This window comes from Purpureocillium takamizusanense, chromosome 1, assembly GCF_022605165.1.
Source record: "Purpureocillium takamizusanense chromosome 1, complete sequence".
In the NCBI taxonomy this organism is placed as follows: domain Eukaryota; kingdom Fungi; phylum Ascomycota; class Sordariomycetes; order Hypocreales; family Ophiocordycipitaceae; genus Purpureocillium; species Purpureocillium takamizusanense.
In genome coordinates, this window is record NC_063068.1 from 2,053,464 (window position 1) to 2,075,828 (window position 22,365).

The window sequence follows — 22,365 nt, forward strand, 5'->3', positions numbered from 1 at the left end:
GTAGGAACGTCGAGCAGACGCGCGCTTGGGGATTCTGGCATCGCGGGCTGAGGTGTCTCTAGAAACAGCAGCTCTCACCGTCGGGCACTCCTCTCCGGACCTGCAGCTGCGTGTGACAGCAAGGGGCGAAAGTCAAGACAACTCTCAACAGAATCCTCTGTTCGATTTCCCGCCCGCCAAGGCGAAATCACTCAGTGCCTCGGACGACCTGAAGAATCCCAGCGCAAGCAGCGCCGACGGTGGGACAAGCCGAATCTCGGCTGGCGCCGCTGTTGGCAGTCAGCGCCCTACCCGGACCGGAAGCTCGATACACGATACCCATTCGCCAAGCTCGGCTGGGAGACGACAGGACGCCCTGTCCATGTTTGATCTCTACGGCGTGTCACGGCCAGAGGGCTGGCTATCCATGGGCAGGGCCCGACCCGGCTCTCGCACCAGAACGCTGCAGATATGCCACTCCTGCGGTGACAGCCTGCGGCCTGGCGCCCAGTGCTCCCGGTGTGGCCATGACTTTTGCTCCAAGTGCGCAGCGGAGGTGCCGCAAGCGGAGACGCCTCCGCGTCGAACGGGTTGTGAACGTCGTCAAACTGAACACAACAGGCAACAACCCAGCCGCTTTTCACTAGATGATTCTCAACGGACAGGAGAAGACGGGTCTGGCAACGGGGACAAAGACCGAGAGAGGTATTGCCCGAGTTCTCCTGACTCAAACGCAACGCCTCAACACAGGACAGGCTCGCTCCTTACAGGCACCGGACTCGACGTTCCTGAGCCGCCGGAGCGGCTGATCCCAGCGACGGGTGCAGACAACACGACACCCGCGGAAAGAATCGGAGGTGCAGGATCTAAAGCCACGCCTAGAAAACATCCCTTTCTCAAACCAAATGTATTTGAGAGGGGAAAGGCAGTATCCCCCCAAGCGGCTCCATGCAACGCACGCGCCAGCAAGCCACGCCGCCTGTCAGACTGCGTCCCTCGACGGCTCATGGACCGATCGTCTACGGACTCAGAGGACTGCGGGTTGCCAGCCCTAGATGACCCTCGTGAGGAGTCCGGCGCCTATGGTCAACATCACCCAATATGCTGCACTGCTCGTCGAGGGCTCAACAAAGTGCCAACCGATGATGGTGACAGTGTAGAAGAGGATGGTTCACTTCAATACACCCTGCATCGCAAGATTGATCAGCTCTACCAACATGCCGAAGAGCTTCAATCGTCCCGAAATGCAATCAAACACCTTGCCAGCGCACTGGAGAATTTGGACAGAGACTCGGGTGCTGTCCAGAAATCCACGGGTGTCTCTATTGCCACCACTCTAGAAAGGGACGCCGTGTCCACGGGCAGGCTTCGTGTGCACACGCTCGGTGAGGACCCAAAGACGCCCATTGCTAGCTCAGTGAGCTGCCACGATTTGGACGCCGACGACAAGGGCTCCGAGGGCCGCTCTCTACGACTGCATGGGCCCGAATTGGATGATGATTTTGGATCGCCTGGCTTCCCCCAACTCAGCCAGGACAAGTTTTATTTTGACCCTCGACGTCGAGGCAACAACAGCCTAGGACAAGAAAATCTCATTGATTGGTGTCTCTCGTCGTGTGCTTCTCGGAAGTCGGGGTCAGAACAGGGGCAGGAGTTGAGGCATGGTCTGGAGTATACACGCAGCGTGGACGAGAGAACGCGGCCTGAGTCGTCTCTGCCCGGAGAGCCTGGAGCGGCTAGCGAGGATGCCGCGGGACAAGCAGAAACGGGAAGCGGCCGGGACCCTTCCAAGAGAAGCGACTCTGATCCTGCGAGGGCCGGGACGCCCCATCCCCCCTCGCCACATGGTGGCTCTACCGGGCAAGATATTCCAAGTATGACTAGCGGTCCTCGACATCGCCGCGGGACTACACTCTGTCAACCGCCGCAAGCAAAGGATCCAGAGCCAGAGCCATGGCCCCTTTTGAGGAGAGTCGAACTCTCCGAGACAGACTCACGGCCTCGCACCCCTGATGCGGTCCCATGGAGCCGCAGTGCGCTACGAAAGGTGCCCAGTTCGACGGAGAATCTACGCAAGACGGGGTTGGCCCCCTCACCGGCGACTTGGCGGCAAAGTCTTCGAATGCCAGAGTCGTGGAATGAAGCAGCGCCGGCTGCCAGAGCCGCGCTGGCAACTCCTGCGTCGCAGTGGCGGCGGAACTTGGCCTCGACCCGGAAGACTTCGTTCGCCCCAGTGGGCCGGGCAAATGTCTGCTCATTCTGCAACCCAAGTGCTGCATCGTCACCTCCAGAATCGGGCAGGCCGACAACGAAGTGTGACCACATAGAGAGAGCCCAAACTCGTGAGGCGGCGGCCGAGGATGAATCACTGAACGAGCCAGTAACCCCGACGCGGGTGCGCGTCCGCCAGGTGGAACAGGACCTGGCCATGAAACGAGCCGAAGAACTGGAAGACGAAGCAAGAGAGGGAGAAGAGTCTGCTTGCGACCCAGAGACGCTGGAGTTGGGCAGAGATGATGGCCACAGCTGCGCGTGGCGAGACAGATATATGGGCCTCCACACGGAGCTGGAGAAATGGAAAAAGGAGATGATTTCGTATGACCCGGAGCAGATGCAGACTGGAGAAGAAGCACCCGCAGCTGGAGACAAGGACGACGCCGCACATGGTAGGGGTGAGAGGCCGGCCGACGAGGTGGGCATTGAAGGGCTGACCATTGTGGTTCACATGCGATACAGGGACGACTTGGTGATCAACACGAACCTGAGAGACGGTCGCTCGGTGGCTGGCCGTGTAGGGCCTGAGAGCTGAGAGCTATTCGATACCATTGGTGAAGAAGAGCTGCGAAGTACGAATCACGACGAGCAGGCTCCCTGACTCGTGGTGGCTACGCCTTTCGGGGAGCTTGAACATGGGACACGGAGGGAACGATGATGTTGAGCTGAGATTCTGGAGCTCAGCTAGCTGGCCTTACTCAGTTGCTGGAATACTTAGTGCAGAATGGACACTTGCGAATAAGGCGGCTCCAAACTGTCTCTTGACCTCACACGGTGGCGCAACACGCGCTTGTGTGGCCAATTGGCGAAGCTAGGAGCCCAGTGTCGGGATATCATGCGTCTGTTATGACGGACCGCGAGGCAGCGAGCAACAGGTCAGTTCCGCCCGCTGTGGAGAGACGGCATGCCAACTCCGTATCCGTGCTTTGTAGAAGTAAATTTAGTTCTCCATGGGTACAGTACTGCATTGTAAGTACTGTACAGTAAGAACTGGGCGGCCAGCCAGCCAGCCAGCAGAACATGCATCCAATCTTTCTGGTCAATTCGACCCAACCACGGCCTGTTTTAGAAATTTGTATTCCAGTTAATTAGTTCCCAACTTACTTTTCCCAGGACCGTCGGGCCGTCCCAACACTGCCCTTCGCTTGCGGCAGCGAGGCCGGCGCCCCCGGGAGGAGGGGGTTTCGATATCGGAGATGCTCGGGACCGGCGGGACCGGGGCAACGTCGCCCGACGAGTGTCACCGCACAACGTACAGCACAGTGCAGTGCATGCTATCTACGTACGGCGCGCGCCCAACATTGACTGGCTGACTGGCTGGTCCCGTTGAAATCTTTTATATAGAATAACGTAAGTATTTGTACGGAGTATGAATACGAAGTATTAAAAACTTGATTTAGCTATCGATAGCTTCGTGGGCTCTCTGTCTACCATGAGTAAAATTAGGGCAATAAGAGTAAAAAAATGATAATAAAGTAAGGTATATATCTTCTATTCTTATACTATAAACCTAATCTCCTTTACCATGTACTTGAAATAGATGGAAATATAAGCATCATTTAGCCGTAGCCCCATCTGTACCCGAATGCATTTCTAGATACACGTAGCTATGTATGCGATGTCGCCTGTAGCTACTACTAATATTCGGAGGGCATACATTCTATAAGAAAGCTTCATGATGAGGTGGTCGACGGTATCCAGCATCCCAAAATGTATCCCTCCCGGTGCCACCCTCTCGCACGCCCTCCCGCCGAGCGACAGACACACAGACACGCAGACACACGCCTTGATGCCTCCTCGGCTTTGGAGGGGGGAGGAGGACCGATATGAGGGCACGCCCCGCGACAGAGGGTTGTTGCTATGGACAACGGGAGACCCTCCCCGAGCCGCAGTCAGTCATCGTCGCCCTGCGGAGCTGCCGAATCGACGAGGCCTGCCTCCCTTCCGCATCTCCCTTACATGCCCCCCCTTTCGTACGCGCGCGGCTGACGCGATGAAGGCCCCCGTTGTGCGTGCTGTCGTGCTGCGTCTTCGGCCCTTACTCACCGCCAAGACTCGCGGGCGGCCGTCCCCCTCTCCGCCCGCATGCAACAGGGACGAGGAGTAGGACGAGGAGCTCGAGGAGGAGGCTTCTTCTTGGACACCCGGTGATGCATAGCGTGGGCATTCGGCAGGCTGATAATAGATGGCATGCCCCCAATCCCCCACTCCGGAGTATCAGTATTACTAGACAAGCAAGCAAGAGTCCGTTTCTTCACTTCACGTGGCTTGTTTCCACACCGTTCACCGTTCTGCCGCGGCAGGCTGCTGGGCTTCGGAAGGTTGGCACTTCGCGAGGCGGCAGCGGCCGGATTAAGCGCGCGCTCGCGTGCAAGGCACCGACGCGCATCGTCGGAGATAAACGACGAATGGAGACTCGGTTACATGACCCTTTGCCTGCCTGCCTTTCTCCCCGCCCCCCCCCCCCCTCTCTCTCTTTCGTTCAGAACCCAGGCCGCGAGCGGCCCCGTGCCAACAACCTCCATCTCGGGGGCCGCAGCCGCGGTGCTCGCGCAACGAGGGGGAGGGAGCAAACTGTGGCCAACGGTGTTGCTCTTCCAGCCCCGTCGTGGAAGACAGTGAAGCAGGTACGGAGGTGATACAGTACGGTAGTGTCCGCGCCTGAAGGAGCTCTCGCGGCGGACTGCGACTCGCTCCGGAGGGGTGGGGGGGGCATACACGATGAACGATGCCAGAGGGGCCGCCTCTGGATCGAACAGCCGCACAGTAACTAGTCTATGCTGAGCACTAGGTGGGATAATGTATTGTACGGGTGCTGGCGGTAGTCCCGTGGCTGCCAGGAACCATCACACGGAGAAGCGTCCAGAGGCGGGCAATCACGTTGTCAGAGCCGATGAAGTTCGAAGAGCGGCTGGCCCCCTTGGCCACACGCACGGCTTAGTACGTATGTGCTCTACACATGTTCGGCCGTACAGTAACTAAGTATATGCCGTACTTGCCTTCTGAGTCCCTGTCATTGTCGAGCCTCTCGATGCAGCCAAGGGTTTACGAGGTGGCGGTCATGGCCGGCGGCGGAGCGGTGAAGCCTGACCCTCAATGCTGCTCTGGCAGAAGCTTGATATTCCTCTACACAAGCGCCGGTCAACCCGACATGTCGCTCGCCCAGATGTCGCTCGCATCCCGGGTCCGTACCGAGGCCCGTCTGTCCAGCTTGGGCCACGCCCATGCCGCGTACGTGCATACATACGTCCGTACTCTCACCCATGCTCACGCCCCCAAGCCAATGCACATACCTGCTTCGTATACCAGGCAAGGTCAAGCAAGGGCAGGCACTCCCAAGGTCTGAACCGCCCCAGCGGATGCGCGTTCCGTGCGTTCCTGTAGTGCCTCGCATGGAAGGAGGCTGCTCTCGGGATTTCCCCACATCCAGCATGTGCCTTGGTGCTTCGAGTTTTCGGCCATTGATGGGCTTCACTGTACTTCGTACTCCGTGGTTTCGTCGCCAGCAAGCGCTCAAGGGGCTCTCTCCCTTTTCGAGCTGCCGAGCTCCTGCTACTAACCAGGCAATAATCCGGCCTCGAAGAAAAGAGACGGGATCCAAAGTTGAAAGAGACAGGACACTGGTTTCGTTTGGACGGGGGCGGTGAGGCGGCGGTGAGGCCAACCCACTGGCGTCGCCCATGAACCGTCACCGTGGGTGGGTTGATGGACCATCATGGGTGGCATGGGTCATGCTGAGCCGGGGTGGCTGGTGCGGGTGGCCCCCGCGGACGGAGGCTTGCCGTCGTCAGCCGGGATCTCACTGAATTCCTGCGGCGTGCGCGAGGCGTTTCCCCGGGTGGAGATGCTGCTGCGGCGAGGACGACGCTCTTTGCCTCTGTTCCAAGTGGATGTGCACTCCACGACATGGTGACGCCCTGCAGCCATGGGACGTGCACGGCGTGAGGGTGGCAGGGGGCCCTGGCGCAGGGCAGGGCTGGCGCTGCCTCCTCCTTGGTGAACAGCTACAGCCTCTGCGTCACCGACGGTGAGAGACTGGGGACACCGTCTTTATATCTTTGTTCCTATAACAATGGTGGGCCTACGGTGTGGACACAGGCATGCCGTCATGCCCGTCTCGCGAGCTCCATGACCCTGGCCATATATGTTGAAATGCTGACGATGGTAGTTATTCACGATCTGGAAAAAGCCCGCAAGTTACGACGAGCTTCCCGGCCAGCGTCTCAGTGTGGGTTAACAAGGTCTCGCGCTTCCATGGCCGTTGGTCGGCCCTGGGCACTGGCTGGTCCGTAGCGGCACCGTCCACGGCCGTGGCCATGACTGAGGGCTCGACCGGTCGACTCTCGGGTGTCAATATGACAAGGCAGCCAGTTCCAAAGGTGCTTGCGGGCGCCGCCGCCGCTTTCGGATGCTGCGGCAGTACCCACGCATGTCGCACGTCGGACACATGTGCAGCGGTTGGACCCCTTGTTGCATTGTGTCGTATCGACTTTCCGTCTCCTCCTCACATGGAAAACTCGAACAAATCCAAGCCCGTTGTCCCGACATCGACCCTGAACACGGCCCCGCCGAGACTTTTGCTCCGGGATGTTGCGTCCGGCGCGTCGTCCGCCGCCGACGTGATGATCAGCTCGGTACCCGCGAACTGGACGCACGTAATGTTCCTCGTGGGTAGCCTCACCTCGCCCACCACCTCGCCCTGCGGATTGATCTTGATGACGCGACCCTCGCCGTAGACGGCGCTCCAGAGATTCCCATCTCTATCCACTCGGAAGCCATCAGGCTCGCCCGACGTGGGGTGTCGGTAAAACAAGCGTTTCCGGGACAAAAGGCCTCCCGCGGACGCGTCGTAGTCCCAGGCAAATATCTCGCGTGACTTGGAGTGTGTGAAGTACATTGTCCGGGTGTCGGGAGCCCAGCCTACAGAATTGGGAATCGTGAGGTCGGTGACCGGCTTGTCGTGCCCGCCATGGCCTGTGAAGCAATGGAGTGCGCCTGCACCGCCTGGTGGTGAGCCCAGCCATTCTGCGTCACGTCCCCGAGTCCGGGGCGACTTGATAGATACAGCCGACTCGATGGGATAATGTGCTCACCTTCAGACTGAAATTCCCCCAGGCCAAAGTCCGTCATGCTTCCAAGCCAGAACCGCCCTTGAGGATCAGCCGCGCCGTCATTGCTCCTCAAGCGCTCATTGTTGGGATTATTGAAGCGCGCAATCAGCTCATATCGCTCCGTCTTGCGGTCTAGCACCGCGACGCCGTACTTGACCCCGAGGAGGATCTTGTCGCTTGCCTTTACGCCCTTAATGTCCGCAGTGACGGTTGGGCAAATGTCCAGCTGGATCGTCTTGAGCGACGGCATGCCCTCAGAGAGACATGCTGTGTGGATCCGCTTCTTCTTGATGTCGACGAACCGAACCGTCTTCGTCTCGGCCTCGAAAAAGGGCCCCTCACCCAGGGCGCAGTGCAAGTCCAGCCAGGGCTCGTCAACAATCCATTGGTCGAGCACCCCCATCTTGTTGCGTCGCGCCGTGTTTGTATTGGGTCGTGCCGGTCGTTGGCCGTGGCTTCCGAGGGCCCTTGGCTCGTCCTTTGACAGAGTCCTGTTCTGTTCGCTGTGTTCGAAAAGGCAACAACAGCTGCACAAGTGGTTGAACACAAGGCCTCATCAACAACGGTGCTTTTACCGGTGGTGGGGGACGATGACGAGCTCTCCTCTGTGGTGGTGAATAATTACGGGGCGACGCCGCAAAACCAATCAACTTGCAAGCGAGGTCCGATGGTCTTCCGGCTAAACAGACAAGACCATGGCTTGAATGCGCTGCAGTACCATCTTAGTAGTTCGTCTCCCTTCCAGAAGCGGCCACATACAGCATGGTGAACATGAAAGGCCCCAGAAAACCCTAGCGGGTCAAAGCCCACTACTGTACGACTTGTTGCTGTTGCTGTTGCTGTCATTGGTGCTACTCTGTGGGCTTGCCAGGTATAAACTCGCCATCAAGAAGCTCAAGGAGCGTGTTCAATATTATAGGACAAAGCACGTTATGCCCTGGAAGGATGATACCGACTTTACCCCTTATGTTCGGCGCTAGAAGAATGGCATCTCAATCGAGTTTGGTGCCGTCTTTCGTGCTGTACTGTAGGCATCGCAGGCATGAAGACGCTGGTGCTGAAGAATGTGCATGACACCGATCATCGGCAGACGGAAATGACGTGTGTGTAAATAAAGCGGCAACTGTCGCCCCTCCACGTGGCTCACCTGGCATGCGGACCAACACTGACTGGCCATGCGTCCCGTCCGTGACGCCTTCGGGCGCATATCGCCGCCGAACGACCCGTCTGCATCTTTATGCTAGGCTCTGACCCAGCCCCCCAGTCGATGAAGCCGGTGAGGTGTTGCGGGCCAAAATTCTTGAGGCAGTGAGGCGACAAGTAGAGTCGACAAGCCACTGGTCTATCAAAGGCCATGTGTCCAGGAACTCATCGTGCGATGCTCACCTCGCGGCTTCTGACGAGCAACGCATATAGCTGGGGCAAGGCGGATATGTGTCGGGCATCGGTCAGGCAGCTAGACCAGGTTGGATGCGAGACATCGTCATCGTTGACCGTCCATGCTCATCACGCACGTACAGCGGTGGCGGAGGGTGTCATCGCCTCGTGTCTCCTCGACCTGTTGTCGCAGGCGTCGTTTAGCGCTGCTGCTTTGAGCTCAAGCAAGACCCAGCCAAGACCGTCCACATCATCAGTCTACATTGTATGTCAACAGTCCGACCACGATCCAAAAGCGACTACGTAACTAGTACCTAGTCGAACCGTTGTCCAGCTCGTGGCGAGTCGCAGGGCTTGTTGGCGGGGCACGCATGAACCCGACAGTAGCGGGCGTTATTAGCCACAGATGCAATGCACGCCATGCCGAAGGTCGCACGCGGCAGGTCGACAGTCGTCAGCCTGGGCTCCAGCATTCAGACACAGCTTTCTTCTGCCACGTCTCTCGCTCCGGGGAAGTCACCCGTTGTTCCATCCGCCGCATATAGTGCTGCCGTCGTCATGATAAGCAATTCACTTGGTACCCATCCGCAAGCCGGCGAGTAGGGCGCAGAATCCAGCCCGCCAAGCCTGCATGCTTTGCCGCGGGCCCGGTTGCTGCTTCGCTTGCGCTGTGGCGCTGTCGGGGGTTCGGACCACGCGTTGCCAGCGTCGTGTGGCCTTCGCCGGGCGGCATGGAGACAGGCGCGTCGCCGCCGCCTTCATTTTTTCGAGAGATGCCGTCCAAGAATTGTACCAATGGTCCCCTCCATTTGCTTTGACGCCAACAGCTACTGCCTCACGAGTCCTTGACCCAATCTCAAACCCATCTGCAGCTGCGTCACATCTTGCTTATGCACATGCATCTGCAGGGCTCGCGATCGTACCAAATACCCGCGCCCCCTTTTGGGGGGGAAGTACTTGGTAGTAGTAAGTGCTCCATTAAGTGCAACCATCTGGCAGCGCCCTACCTAGAGACAGTAAATAGCCGTGGAGCTTGTCAAGACGAAAGGTTTTAAAATCGCGTTTCGCGGGTCGGCCACAGCGCAATCCCCCCCTCTCGGATATTCATAACAAAGCTAAGCTCTCGAACGGTTGTAGTCTAGTCGCGAGACGATGTGGGATCGCCTCTTCAGCAGCCCTCATGTGACGTCTGCAGGAGATTGCCGAAGTCTTGACGAGAGGACGACCTCGCCCCTTGTAACAGAGCCCCTGCTCAGTTGTTGATTTCATTTCGCGTCTCATTTCCTGGCTCCATCGCCGGCTTGGGAGTGGCCTTCCTAGTCAGCGATTGTAATGTAAGGAACGCCACATGCGTCCGCGACCACGCCAAGGAAGAGCCATGCCCTACCGCCGACATGCCGCGTTGCATCGACATTCACCGACATAACAGGGTCTGTAAAGGGGTGCCGCGCTCGACGTGGGAAATCCAGGATGGATGGCAAAGCGCACGTCACTACCTGTTCGCGCTCCCGGAGCGGAATTAGAACGGACGCCGAATGCTCATGCGTGTTAGCACGACAGTGATACTGTACTACTACTGCGAAGCTGCAGTACTAACTTACTACTGCCAACCCCCAGGCCCCCATGGTCTGTCGCCAGGTACCCAGCGCCACTTCCGGTGGAACTCGGTAGTTCTCAGTGGAGCGCCGATCTTTGCAGCCCGCGCTCGTGCTTTGGACGCACGTGCAGTCTACTGATGCCGTCCTGCGTCGAGTCTGTCCACCGTTGAAGCAGTCCTCAGGTTGGCGCGGCTCCTCCAGCGACAGGGCCGCAGCCATCGCTGACAGCACCAGCAGCGGCGGGCATCGCTGTGATGGTATATCGCAGGAGGCAATGCTGTCTGTCACCAAGGAATCGTTGAGCCGGCGGCACGGGTCACGCGGCGTGAGGCTGGACACACACGCACTGCAATCAAGCAGACGCAGATCCAGAGGAGCCCAATGGGACTGATGGTGACGCCGACGGGGCAAAAGGTGAGCACGGGGCGTTTGTGCAACGAATTCGGGGTGATACGTTGTGTCCAGCTTCAGCAGCAGCGCCTGTGGCGGCGCCATCGAGTAATGGAGCACAAGTGGTAGCACAGAGAACGCTGGCTGGCTGCTTCGCTGCGCAGCAGACTGCGCATGGCAAGGCGGTCCTGTTCAAGCCAACACGAGGCTGTGGTGGGTGTTGCGTGGGCGTCATGTCGCGGCCGATCGCCTCGGTGACAGCTCGCATCCTTCTCAATGCGAGACACGTAGCAGGAGGGCCTCGCCCGCAGTGGAGGAGGGGTGAGTGACGGCGCGATCCAACACAGAAGGCTGATGCGGTCGAGCCGTTGTGACTGGGGCGACGGGCACCGCTGTAAGAAATGACAGCCGCCCAGGCGAGTACGGAACTACCCCGGGCGCCATGCCATCTTCTGTTGGTACTGGGACAGGCGACTTAGCGTCGGCGCTCTCTCATGGAGCCGTCTTCACGATGGACTGCTCCGTGCCGCTTAAGCTGCTGCTGCGTGGCGGCTGTTGGTCGAATCGCCGGACGAAGCGGTGGAGGAGTTCTGCTCGTGCTCGAACGGGGCGCGGCTCTCATGCGCGAAGGCAGGGCAGAACAAAAGGCGACGCAGAGGCTGGGTGAGAGGAAAGGTTATTAACAAGGTGTTGCAACGATGCAAACATGTCTTCGGGCTGTGGGGTTGAGAGAGAAAATCGTACGTAGTACTCCGTAATGACTGGGGAGTGGTTGGTACGGGACGGGGGTCCTTTGTGCACCTGACAGAGCATTTCGCAGAAGCAAGTCCATCTCCACGCATGTGCCGTGAGCGGTTGGGTAGGTAGGTGGGTACGCAGGTACAGTTAGTTTATGAGAACAGTAGCATGTACAGCCGTTTATACTGTAGCTAAGAGCCCTTCTCGGAAGCAAAGGCATCGCAGAGCTCCTTCCGTGCCCAGGCATGGCACAGACGAAGACCTTGATGCCCAGCCTACCAAACAACAAAGATTGCGAGCGTGGTAAGAGCAATGGAGTAACGCGCTGAGCGGTTCCGCTTGTACCTGCTTTTAGTGCTTCGGTACCTATTAGGTGCCCTGCCCTGCTCTCCACTGCCTAGTGCCTACCTGGTAGTACTAAAATACCTTATAGGTATACATGGTCCAGCGAGTACTACTAAAGTACCTGCTAATTTGCAGTACAAACTCAGGTACTTGGTGCAGCAAACAATGCATAAACGTGGACACTGGGAGGGACGGAAGGCCTTGCCACAAGGAAGGCTTGATCAAGACCTCAGCCAGCAGGGAGGAAGGAGCACCGGCGCAGCCGTGCCAGGGAAGGCCAGGCAAGGCCAGGCCAGGGCAAGGCAAGGCAAGGCAGGACAGGACAGCAAAGGTACTGTACTGTACGTACCTACTGTACTGACGGGTGGGGAAGAGCCACCCTCCCCCACGTCAAGCTTGAGAAGCAAGACATCTTCCAGGATCCACGGGGCATGTTGGCATGGATGGCTTGATGCCATGACTGACTGACACATCTCGTCTCGCCTGGTCCTCGACCACGCGGCGCCCTCGATTTGCACGTACGCAGCACCAACAGCAACACGACCGCCGCCGACGCCCGCTCATCGTGGAGCAGCAAGTGACCACAGACGTCCCACGCAGCCACGGCCGACCCGTCTGCCCGTCCGCCCGCCCGCTCGCCCGTCCGCCCGTCCACTCCCAGTCTCCACGACTCACGAACGACCAACAAGGTCGGTTCCACCGCGAGCACACGGTGCAAGCCATGGCCCGTCCCTTGTGGATGTGGCCGTCGTCAATGGGCATTGAGCGTGTCATGGCACGCCATGCTCCTGTTTGACAGCGGGACCCCCCCCCCCCTTCCCCTGTGCCGGCCCATTGCCTCATTTCACAGCTTCGACGCGGCGCCAGTGGCATGGGTAGGCGGGCAGAAGGCGCGCAACAGCTCGGAAGATTGGCTCTCTGGGTCGTTACGACAAGGCTGCGTGGTTGGGTGGCCAACCCAGCCATGCCTCCTAGCTTGAGCTGCTCGTCATCATGTTCATCTCCGCTGTCATACAACGACGCGCCATCTCCCCCTCGCTCAATCTCTGTACGAGCAGCTGTCAGGCGACGACGGCCTCGACGCGGTCAGATCACGCGCCATCGCTCCGCCGACGATCACGACTCTCATCACCTTCAGCAGCCGGCGGGCTAAATCACTGGCAAGCCCGCCACGAACTAGTAATACTAGTAATGCGCTCCTTGCAGAGGTGCAGAACTCGCCACCCTTCATTGTCTCTGTACCAAGTACTCGGCCCACGAAGGTTTTCGACAGGGTTGTTTGGGCGGCCATTGCTTTTTTTGTCTCCTACCCTGGGCTCCCGACCGTATGGGCTGGTCTTGGGTGCCCATGCTAGCCTGCAATGAGCCTGGCGGAGTGCAAGCAATCTGTGCGGCCTGTCCAAGAAAGCTCGGCCCACTCGGGCAGCCAACACGACCGCTCGCCTGGAAATCAGTCCCGTTCCCGCTTCTGCAGTTCCGACGTGCTGTGCTGGATCCCACGAGGGCTGCCGCTAACTCGTTGTGGGCGGGCGGCGCCTGGCCTGCACCCAAGTTGGGAATGACGATGGGGAGACGATGGGCCTGTCCTGATGGGGCCTCGCTGAGCGGAACGCACGACTCTGCTGACCGCCATGGTCCTGCGTCTCCATCACCACTGTCCACGCTATTACTGGCCATAGGGGTGGGGATGCGCTCTGCAGTCTCGGATAGATGTCGGACAGGGCAGGGCGCATCGTGTCCTTGCGGTGGCCGCCACGAACGTTGAACTGGCCCCGTTCTGATATCGGTCCCGGTAGACAGGGTTCACAGGTTCTCGCCGCCGTCCCGTTCCAGGAGGTTCGTCTCAAGACGGGGGACCCGAACCTCGCACTGGCAAGGTCGGTCAAACTTGGGCTGTGTGTCAGCTCCTGTCTGAGACGCACGCTGGGCTGGCTGTCTCCCCGGCCGTACGGCTTGCTTGGTACATGCATGAACACTTCTGGCACCTTTGCTCGGATGAACCGAACCGGACAAAGGCAGACTTTCCTCTTTCGCCCATCGAAACCCCCCAGAAATGTTCCGCCGACGCCGGGGTGGTGGCTCAGAGCCTCCCACTTCATCATCCGTCTCCCCAGCGCATCCCAGGGACAAGGGACGGAAGAAAATTGGTGCCGCCACCTAGCTTGGACTGGACCACCAACCTAGCCAGTGGCCATCCAACCGTCGTGAGCCCTGAAGTTGCTGGGGCCCTCAGCACCGGAGGAGAGTCTGGCAATGATACACCCCTGTTCGTCGTGCTGCCGTGCGTGAAGCAGGTACCTTCTGTCGACAGTACTGGCTCAGCCTCTAGGGAGAGAGGAGTGGCCGCCTTGCCATAAGCCCTTCAACCACCCCGGTCTCGAGAGCCCAACTGTTCAACCTCTCTCTACCCGTCTTCCTTCTTCCCATCCGAACTTGCATCTCGCTGTCTCCCCACCCCTCAGCGGCGTCTTCTACTCGGCCCGGAGACAGTTTGCGCGAGCCTCGGGCGTGATATTGACAAGCCCGGCCGGCTGATCTCGTCGAGATACTTTGATGCAAGACAGTCTGATCAATACGGCATCCCCAGCTCGCCAGCCTTGACACAGCTGGTCTGCCCTACTCTTAGATCAATATCCATCGACATCTGCGCACCTCCTGGGTCGCGTTCCGCTCACATCTCTTGTTTTTCTAGGTAAGGTGCACCGGCCGCCCTCGTTTTATCGCATTTGACCTTCCATTCAGAAGCATGATTCGATGCGAGTGGCCTCTGCAAATATCTGTTCATCTAGCCTCATCCCAATCGTGTACCTTCCCTGACCAATACGTTCTAGGCAAATCTCCCAGATCGCATCGCGAGGAATCTGACGCCCTCTCAAATCATCAGCGAGAGCTGCCCTCCAATCTGCTCGCTGGGGAGCCAATTGGGAACCTGTACCGCGATCATAGACACTTCCTTGCCTCATCTCGACGACCTGAACTGTCATAAGGGAAAGCGGAACAGAATTGTGGCGGAAAGGTGGTCGGTCTGCGCCTCCTAATTCAACACCCGGCTCTAGCACTACTCTGGCATCGTGTTGCGAAGATTCGGCAGGAACGTTTCGTGCAAGCCTCTTGCTCGAGATCTAGCTACAGAGAAGCTTACGCTATCGCGAATTCCCTACCGGAGGCTTGGGCGGCCAGACAAAGCGGCCGCTGTCAATTCCAACTTGGGCCATCAGAAAGACTGCATATCCTTGCTCCAGTTGTTCTTCCGAAAGAGTTGCTGGGGGCTGTTTGGGTATTGACTCCCAGCAGGTCCTGAGCCGAAACGATCCAACCTGGCGAACCAGTCGGCAGGCCTGTGGTCGCAGGCAACGCCTGCGCAAGATAGTCCTGGCTCTGCAGTCACAGATTATACGGCGGCAACGACCCCCAACTCGCCTCAGACCCCGGCAACGCCCCCAAGGCGGCCTGTCAACTTCACGTCCAACTCTTTCCTCAAACAGTTTATCGAGGAACCATCGATTGTCGGTGGCGGCGCAGCTCAATGCCCCGGTCCTCGGGACCAAGCAAACGTAGGGGACCACATCTCGATGTCGCAGAGAGGCTCGGTGCCGAACCCTGCTTCTCTTCGGTCTTCGGGATCCCCTGCCGGACGTGACGAGGCGTCTCCCCGCCAGCATGTGTTGGTGCCAGGCAGCACTGATGGGCGGCCAGAAAGCAATGTGGGCTCTTCAGACGCCTTTGGACGGTCTCTGCAGCAGCAGCCTTCCAAGTCGTTGGGGGTCCATAATATCCTGAATCCTTTCGATTCGCGCCACATGCCGCCTGAAGATGCCGGGCGTTCGACCACAGAGGGACCCGGCGCGTCCGCGCCGCTGGGCGGACGAGCATATGCGACCTCACGGGCATACTATTCGGCCGCGGCCGCTGCTAGCTCTCATCCAGGAACTCCCGTTGGAGGTATGGCTCCCCGAGGCAGACCCCCGTCATCCGAGCGGAATTCCCCTGTGACGGGCTTCCCCTTCCCCCCCTTGAATGAATCAAGATCGGGCACAAGTCCACGGCTCCCTAGAGCCACGAGCTTCAGCCAGGCTGTTCCACCTAGGGAGATGGAGTCCCGACGACAGTCCCTGTTTGCTAGTTCCTCGCCCGCCAAGCGACCTTACGAAGCCGAGCCGTCAGAGGAGCCGAGACAACTCCCAGCATTGCCTCAAAGCCTAGGTGTGACTCTTCCAGCGAGTCACTCGTCAGCGGACCAATCCGGGCCGCCCGGGCATTCTGTATCGCGTCCTCCGGATGCCATGTATATGTCACAGCCGTCAGTTCTATCGAGAGATGCCCAGGGCCGCCCCCAGTCACTGCCTGCGCAAACGCAATTCCAGCAGAGTGGCGTGCTCAGCCGGCCAATGTCGGCCCTGGCCGGCGCCGAGCAAGGATCATGGTCTGATGCGATGCGCCGATCAGGGATGGGTACCAACATGGCTCCAGCAGAAGGCCAGCAAGCGTTCATGACATTGCCTGGAAGCGATACGCCGATTCCGGTTCAAGTTGACTACTCGCAAGCCTCGAAGAAGGCTGATGAAAAGCGGCAGCGTAACGCTAAAGCCTCTACAAGACACCGCAGGAAGAAGAAGACGATGCAGGAGGAAAATATGCGGCTCTTGCAAGACCTCAAAGACGAACGTCAACAGATGGCGCTCGAGGTTGACGACCTGAAGCGGCAGCGGGACTTTTACCGCGAGGAGAGGAATCGACTTCGAGATATTGTGGCTCGCACCGCGGGAATCCATCAACACGCCGCGGGCCCACCAACCCCCCCAATGCAGAGCATCGAGAGCCTTGCAGATAGGAGTCCGGGATCGCGCTCGCACATGCCAACGCCGACCCCAGGGTATGCGAGCGATCCTTCGTCGGCGGAACGGCCATCGCAACGACGAAGGACGGAGGATCGACCAGACTACGCAGCGTCCGTGTATGGTGCTTCAGTGAGCGGGTCGCATCAGACCATGGATCCTGGGGTAGGAGGCAGCAGCAGCCAGGCGTATGGGATGCCTGCCCGGCCGCTGTCGGCCTCGTCGTCGGCTAGCGGTGAAAGACTGCCGCCTTTGCGAGCGATTGAAGGGCCTGCTCCCGCGCAAAGCATGGGGGGGAGGCAACCGCAGGAGCAGGACCCCAGAACCGGACAGTGGCGGCCAGCGCAGCCGCGACCATACGAAACAGGCTGGGCCACGGGAACGAGGAAAACGCACGAGGGACACCCAGGCCAGGGACATGCGTCTCATCCATCACAGTGGCAGTGATATGGGGAGAGGGTCGTCGGCAGGTGCCGTGTTGTATGGCGCCACAGCCAGCCGGTACGACAAGTTGGAGGACCACGGCGAACGAGGCGTCCGACATAGGCAGCGCAAGTAGCGCGGCATGCCTGGCGCATCCATGGCTTGTGTCGACGGGCTTGTGCTCGGTAGACGCGGTATACACCATTCAGCCGGGCGACCGGCATGTTTTATTCTAGCCAATGCTGATTTTGCGGGCGTGTCTGGGGCGGCTTTACTTTGTATGATGATTTGATTTTATCTGGCTTACCGGACCTTTAGGGGGTTCCTATACGACAGCATGGGATGCGCCACTGCCTTTGGAAGTTGTTTGTTATACCCAGCAGAAGTTGTCCGCAAAGATGAAGACTGGAGTGGCGCAGTTGCAGTCTACAGATGACGCTTGATGGGGGACATTCGTGTGTCACAAAAATGCTTTGCAGTTGGCTTATGTTTTCTCTACGTTCCCTTTGTATCATTGACGCCTGCAGCAGCACAGGATACCCAGTCAAAGACAAGAAAGAATGGATCGCGCGCATGGAAGAAGATACCCAGGGCAGTTTGGCGGATCAGGGCAAGGGGGTGGGTTCGCAAGGGTACACAGCAGCGGGTGTGTTGGGCGGCGTTGGCGTGGGTCGTGGTGTTGTTGGTGATGGTGTACCGACGGCAGGAGGAAAGATGCTGGTGTACGTCAGCGGGCCACGTTGGCGCCGCTCTTATGTCTAATTGTAATCGTCTGTGAAGTCGCTCTGGGTACTACATACAGTTGCGTGCGTTGATGTAGGTGAGAGGGGATGGTTAGACAGACGGCTTTGGCTGAGCGGTGGCCGGCGCCGGCGCTGGGCGGAGGTGCGTGGCTCTAGCCGCAGAGTGGCAAAGCCCGGAGCGAGCTACCCAAGGACTGTCACAGCAAGCATGCGCAGAGTATGCATGCATGTACAGTATGTAGGTATGTATGTTTTGTTTTGTTGGGTGTAAGCGCGATGGCGTCACTGGCGGAGATGAGATGCGGGCGTCGAGGGAGCTGCCCAGGTTGGCGTGCCTCGACCTTGTTGCGCACGGTCGGACGCGTTGCTGACTCGATTTTGAAGCGCAGTTGCGCAAGGCAAAGCCCCCCGTATTATATCGTGTCGTGCCGTGTCGTGTCATGCTGTGTGGCGTCGTGATGCGACGTGGAGCTCTTACGACGGCGGAGACACGGAGGGAGAGGCAGAGAGAGAGAGAGACAGAACAGCTGTGCATGCAGACAGGACGGCGAAGGAAGGAGCTGGGCAGAGGTGATTGCCGAATGTGGACGACCCCAGCCACGTGTGGAGCTGACGGCCGAGTCGAAGTCGTCAACAAGGCCGCCAAGGTAGTCGATACTACTGCCACGCCCCTGTTTCCGCAGCCCGCGCTAGTACTTCGTAAGTACTGCTACGTAGGTACTGTACTGTACGCGGGGCTTGGTGCTGGTTCTCCCCAGAGCTCCACGCTGGCTACTTACTACGACACACCAGACGCCTGGTCCACCTGGCCTCGTCCTGCCTCTCGTTCCTCATCAGCCCTCGTCTCAAGCTGCGATCAGCTGCACGCGCGCAATTCGCACCCAGGCTCCCGTCGCTCCTAAGCTGTGTGTGTGCCTTCGAGTTGCGCCGCTGTCCACGCTCGACTCGAAACCCGCGTCGCACGAGTCCGGCCGAGCCGGGACGCCTCGAGTGCATGCCCTCGACCTGCAGCGTCATGTCCGTCCCGTTTCCCTGTGCGAGCATTGAGCTCGATTACCCGCTCTACGCCCTCGACTTTGATCCCGAGGATGCGCAGCGCCTCGTTGTTGGTGGAGGAGGCGGTGCCGGCCGCTCCGGCGTCGGGAACAAGATCGTGCGTCCTCCCCCCCCTTTCCTGTGTCGCTTCTCCCGCCCCCCCGCGCGCGCAGGTGCCGATACTGGACAACAGCTTACGCGCCCCAGACCGTCCTAGACGTCGCATCGCAGACGGAGCTGCGCGTGGCCGCCGATGTCGAGCTCTCCCGCGACGAGGACAGCGTCATGTCCCTCGCCGTTGGCCCTCGCAAGGGCAAGACGACATACATCTACGCCGGCGTCAACTCGAGCCCCGACGACATCGCCAAGGGCAAGAACGAGAACCTGCGCACCCTCGCCATTGAGCAGTCCAAGGCCCGCGGCTCCGTCGGCGTCAAGACTCCCGAGGCCAAGGTCCAAGAACTGTCTCGCGTCGCCGCCTTTGCCAACCCGGACGCAGACACCTACCAGCGCCTACTGCGGGTGTGCGGCTCCGTTGGTGCCGCCGCTACGGCAATGGGAAAGGACTCCCAGATCGCTGTTTTCGATGCCGTCCCCGCGTCAAACGGCGCGCCCAAACCTAGGGGCGTCGTCGAGCTGCCACGCGACGCTGAAGATTTGGACATTGTGCAGACCGGCGATGGCCAGTTCCAGTTGGCCTTCTGCCACAAGTATGAGCTGCGACTTCTCGACATTGGCAAGGAGGAGACGGAGCCACGCCTCGTCTTTACGATGCCCGACGACCATGGCGAACGACCAGTCTTCCGCTCCATCCGCTACCTGTCCCCAGAGTTCATTGTCGCCGTCTCCAATCTGCCCAAGAGGAGCGGCGTGCTCATTCAGGGCTTCCGCCTGCCGACGCCCGGCCACGAAAACGCCCGCATTGCCGTCACGACGCGCATTCCGCGCAAGATCTCGGCCACTGCCATGGCCGTCGCCAATCTCGCCCCTCCCGAAACCCCCGGGGGTCCTGTGCGCGACACACAGTTCATCATCGCCGTCGCCGGCCATGATTCGTCGATATCCGTCTACACGCTCGAGCATCAGCTCTCCACTGCGCTGAACCTGCTCCACGACCTGTATCCCTTGTACACACTCAAAGATGTCCATGGCGCCGATAACATCACCGGCGTTGCCTTCTCCCGCTTCGTCACTCCCAAGGCCCACATCCGCCAGCAGTTTATCAAGCTCGCCAGTATCTCCCTCCAAAAGTCTGTTGCCGTGCACAGCATCCCCCTCAAGAAGTTCGTCGACAGTCGGCCCCGCAACGCCAAGGCTCCGCCTCGCCCCGTGAGATACGTCACCGCAATGAAGGCGCGGCGTCCCTCGCCTCGCACATTAATCATCATCCTCACATGCATAGTGCTCATCATGGCCATTGTGTGGCAGTCGGTCATGGAAATGTACGGCCGCTCGAGGCCCGTTCTCTCCGCGCAGCAATGGCTCCCCTCGTGGCACGGCACACTGCGCTCCCCGGACCACCAGCCGTCCGTCTTCTTCGAGAACCACATCATCTCCAAGCTCGCCAGCGGCAAGACCCTCCTCGAGGGCGAGACCATGGTACTTTATGAGACCCAGGCTCCCAACGGCGAGGCTGAGGCCACGCTCACCGCCGAGGTCCACGATCACAAGGTCCACGGTCCCGCCAAGACGTGGGAGGACCTCCCCGCCGATCAGAAGCTAGTCTGGCGCCAACGTCTGCGCGAGGCTGGCGCCTGGACTCAGGGCATGGGCGAGAGCGTCTTCAAGGGCATTCTGTTTGGGCAGATTGCCGGCGCCATCGGCGACGCTGTGGGCAACTAGTGGCGGCCATGAGCAGAAGGCATCACCACACGCAAAGCGGTAGGGGACATGCATCATGAACCTGGATTCTACCGCATGACCGACAATGATTGGTTGGACTGTACACTTTTTTTCCACTTTGACGAAACATACGGGACGCTACTTCGTGGGCTCGGACGCCTGGTTTTGGACTTACAAAAGGAGTTTCGTTGGTCTTGGTATACGGGCATGATTGGTGGTGGTGTAGGAAGGCCTGGAAGGGGGGCCTGTGTATAGCATGATTAAGTGGAAAGACATATGACGCTTGCAACTTGCACCCTGAAAGTCCCAGACCCGTGTCCGCTCCTGCTCTTGAACACCCAAGACCCTCGAGTTTTACGATGTCAGGCGCTGGGATGAGGAAGCTACCTATGTATTACCCGTCGTATGTTGGTTGATTCTACGAAGTACATGCATCACCAATGGCCCGCACAGGTCCCTGGAACGTACCTCGCCACGTCCATGGCCACGGTCATCTTGACTTCAGGGCAGTAGCCGTAGATATGCCTCCGCAGCTCTGGCGTACCCCATATCGGCGAGTGAAGGTATTTGCCGCTGCCCCCCGTGTGGTACCCCATGGGTTCGTAAAACCCCGTCCTCCAGTCGTCGATGCCCTTGACGCGCTCGTTTACCCCGTTGCAGAGCAGCGTGCCGTTGCTGCAGAGCCTCATCTCGGCGGACGCGGCGGCTTCGGCGACGCCGCTGTGCATCTCCCCCGAAAAGGTCAGCGAGACGGACCCGTTGGCGACGTTTGCGCCGGGAACGTGTGCGAGCCGCTCCGTGAGCCACACGTCCTCGGGCTCGCTGTCGTCGCGCCTCTGCTGATACCGAAGCACCTCGACGATGCGGCTCACGCGGCGCAGCGAAAGGCCCCCGTTGCCTCCCCATGCCGCGTCGGGGAGCCAGGGCGCGCCGACCCAGTCGAGCCCCAGGAAGCCGTCCACGTCGAGCCGGCTGTTGGCACAGATCACCGAGTCCGTCTGGAAGACGAGCAGCCACTCGGCAGGCGCAACAGCGACCTCGTACAACCACCGCGAGGTGAGGAACCGGCTGACCATCTCCTGGCCTGCGGTGCTCATGTTGGCGGGGATAGGCTGCAGGGAGAGCCTGCCAGTGCGGGCGTGCGCGCGCGCGGCGGCCGAGGCGTTGAGCGCGGCGAGGGACGCGGCGGAGCCGAGAAAGAGGACGGGCCACGAGGGGGGCAGAACGGCCATGAAGTGTAGCAACACGGGGGCTAGCATGGGCTGCGGTCGATCCTCGACCAAGAGGGCGAGCTTGGAGACGTCGAGGTCAGGGGGTCGGCGCTGAGGGCGGATCGAAAGTTGGGGAGGGGCCGTAGACGGCCTGGAATAGGCGACGAGGGAACAGAAGCTGTTGTGTGCCCGTTGTTAGCGACACAACGGATGCTTTTCTGTTCGCTGAGGCAGTTGGGAAATCACAAACAAGGCAAGAGACAGTGCCAGGAGGAGGCGGAGGCATCGAGGCATGTTGAGGCGCCGAGGCGCCGCGATGAGGAGCATCTTTGCGTAAGGCGCGGGATCAGTGGCCCGCCGAGACTTGATGACACAAAATGACACAAAATGACAAAAGACACATAGAGTCATGGAGTTTCAGAAGGTTTGGACAGCACCGGGGAGTCTTCAATCTGATTGCACCA

At 59.5% G+C, this 22,365-nt stretch overlaps 5 protein-coding genes across 5 annotated transcripts; 3 read left to right on the forward strand and 2 right to left on the reverse strand.

Moving 5' to 3' along the window:
* The first annotated feature begins 57 nt into the window (after nt 1-57).
* On the forward strand, nt 58-3,185 carry JDV02_000675 (uncharacterized protein). The gene has a single exon (XM_047981512.1). The coding sequence runs from the start codon at nt 362-364 to the stop codon at nt 2,786-2,788; it is 2,427 nt and encodes an 808-aa protein (XP_047837472.1). The 5' UTR covers nt 58-361; the 3' UTR covers nt 2,789-3,185.
* A 3,572-nt stretch (nt 3,186-6,757) lies between these two features.
* Nucleotides 6,758-7,767, reverse strand: CGR1_1 (rRNA-processing protein cgr1; the record flags this gene model as incomplete). The annotated part of the gene is made up of 2 exons (XM_047981513.1): nt 6,758-7,248; nt 7,347-7,767. The coding sequence occupies 2 exons, from the start codon at nt 7,765-7,767 to the stop codon at nt 6,758-6,760; spliced, it is 912 nt and encodes a 303-aa protein (XP_047837473.1).
* Nucleotides 7,768-13,776: 6,009 nt separating this feature from the next.
* On the forward strand, nt 13,777-14,169 carry JDV02_000677 (uncharacterized protein; the record flags this gene model as incomplete). Its single annotated transcript, XM_047981514.1, has 1 exon — nt 13,777-14,169. The coding sequence occupies one exon, from the start codon at nt 13,777-13,779 to the stop codon at nt 14,167-14,169; it is 393 nt and encodes a 130-aa protein (XP_047837474.1).
* A 4,440-nt stretch (nt 14,170-18,609) lies between these two features.
* Nucleotides 18,610-20,976, forward strand: JDV02_000678 (uncharacterized protein). The gene is made up of 2 exons (XM_047981515.1): nt 18,610-18,966; nt 19,056-20,976. The coding sequence occupies exons 1-2, from the start codon at nt 18,808-18,810 to the stop codon at nt 20,688-20,690; spliced, it is 1,794 nt and encodes a 597-aa protein (XP_047837475.1). The 5' UTR covers nt 18,610-18,807; the 3' UTR covers nt 20,691-20,976.
* A 148-nt stretch (nt 20,977-21,124) lies between these two features.
* Nucleotides 21,125-22,228, reverse strand: JDV02_000679 (uncharacterized protein; the record flags this gene model as incomplete). Its single annotated transcript, XM_047981516.1, has 2 exons — nt 21,125-22,079; nt 22,152-22,228. 2 exons carry the CDS (start codon nt 22,226-22,228, stop codon nt 21,125-21,127), a joined length of 1,032 nt encoding a protein of 343 aa, XP_047837476.1.
* Nucleotides 22,229-22,365: the final 137 nt, after the last annotated feature.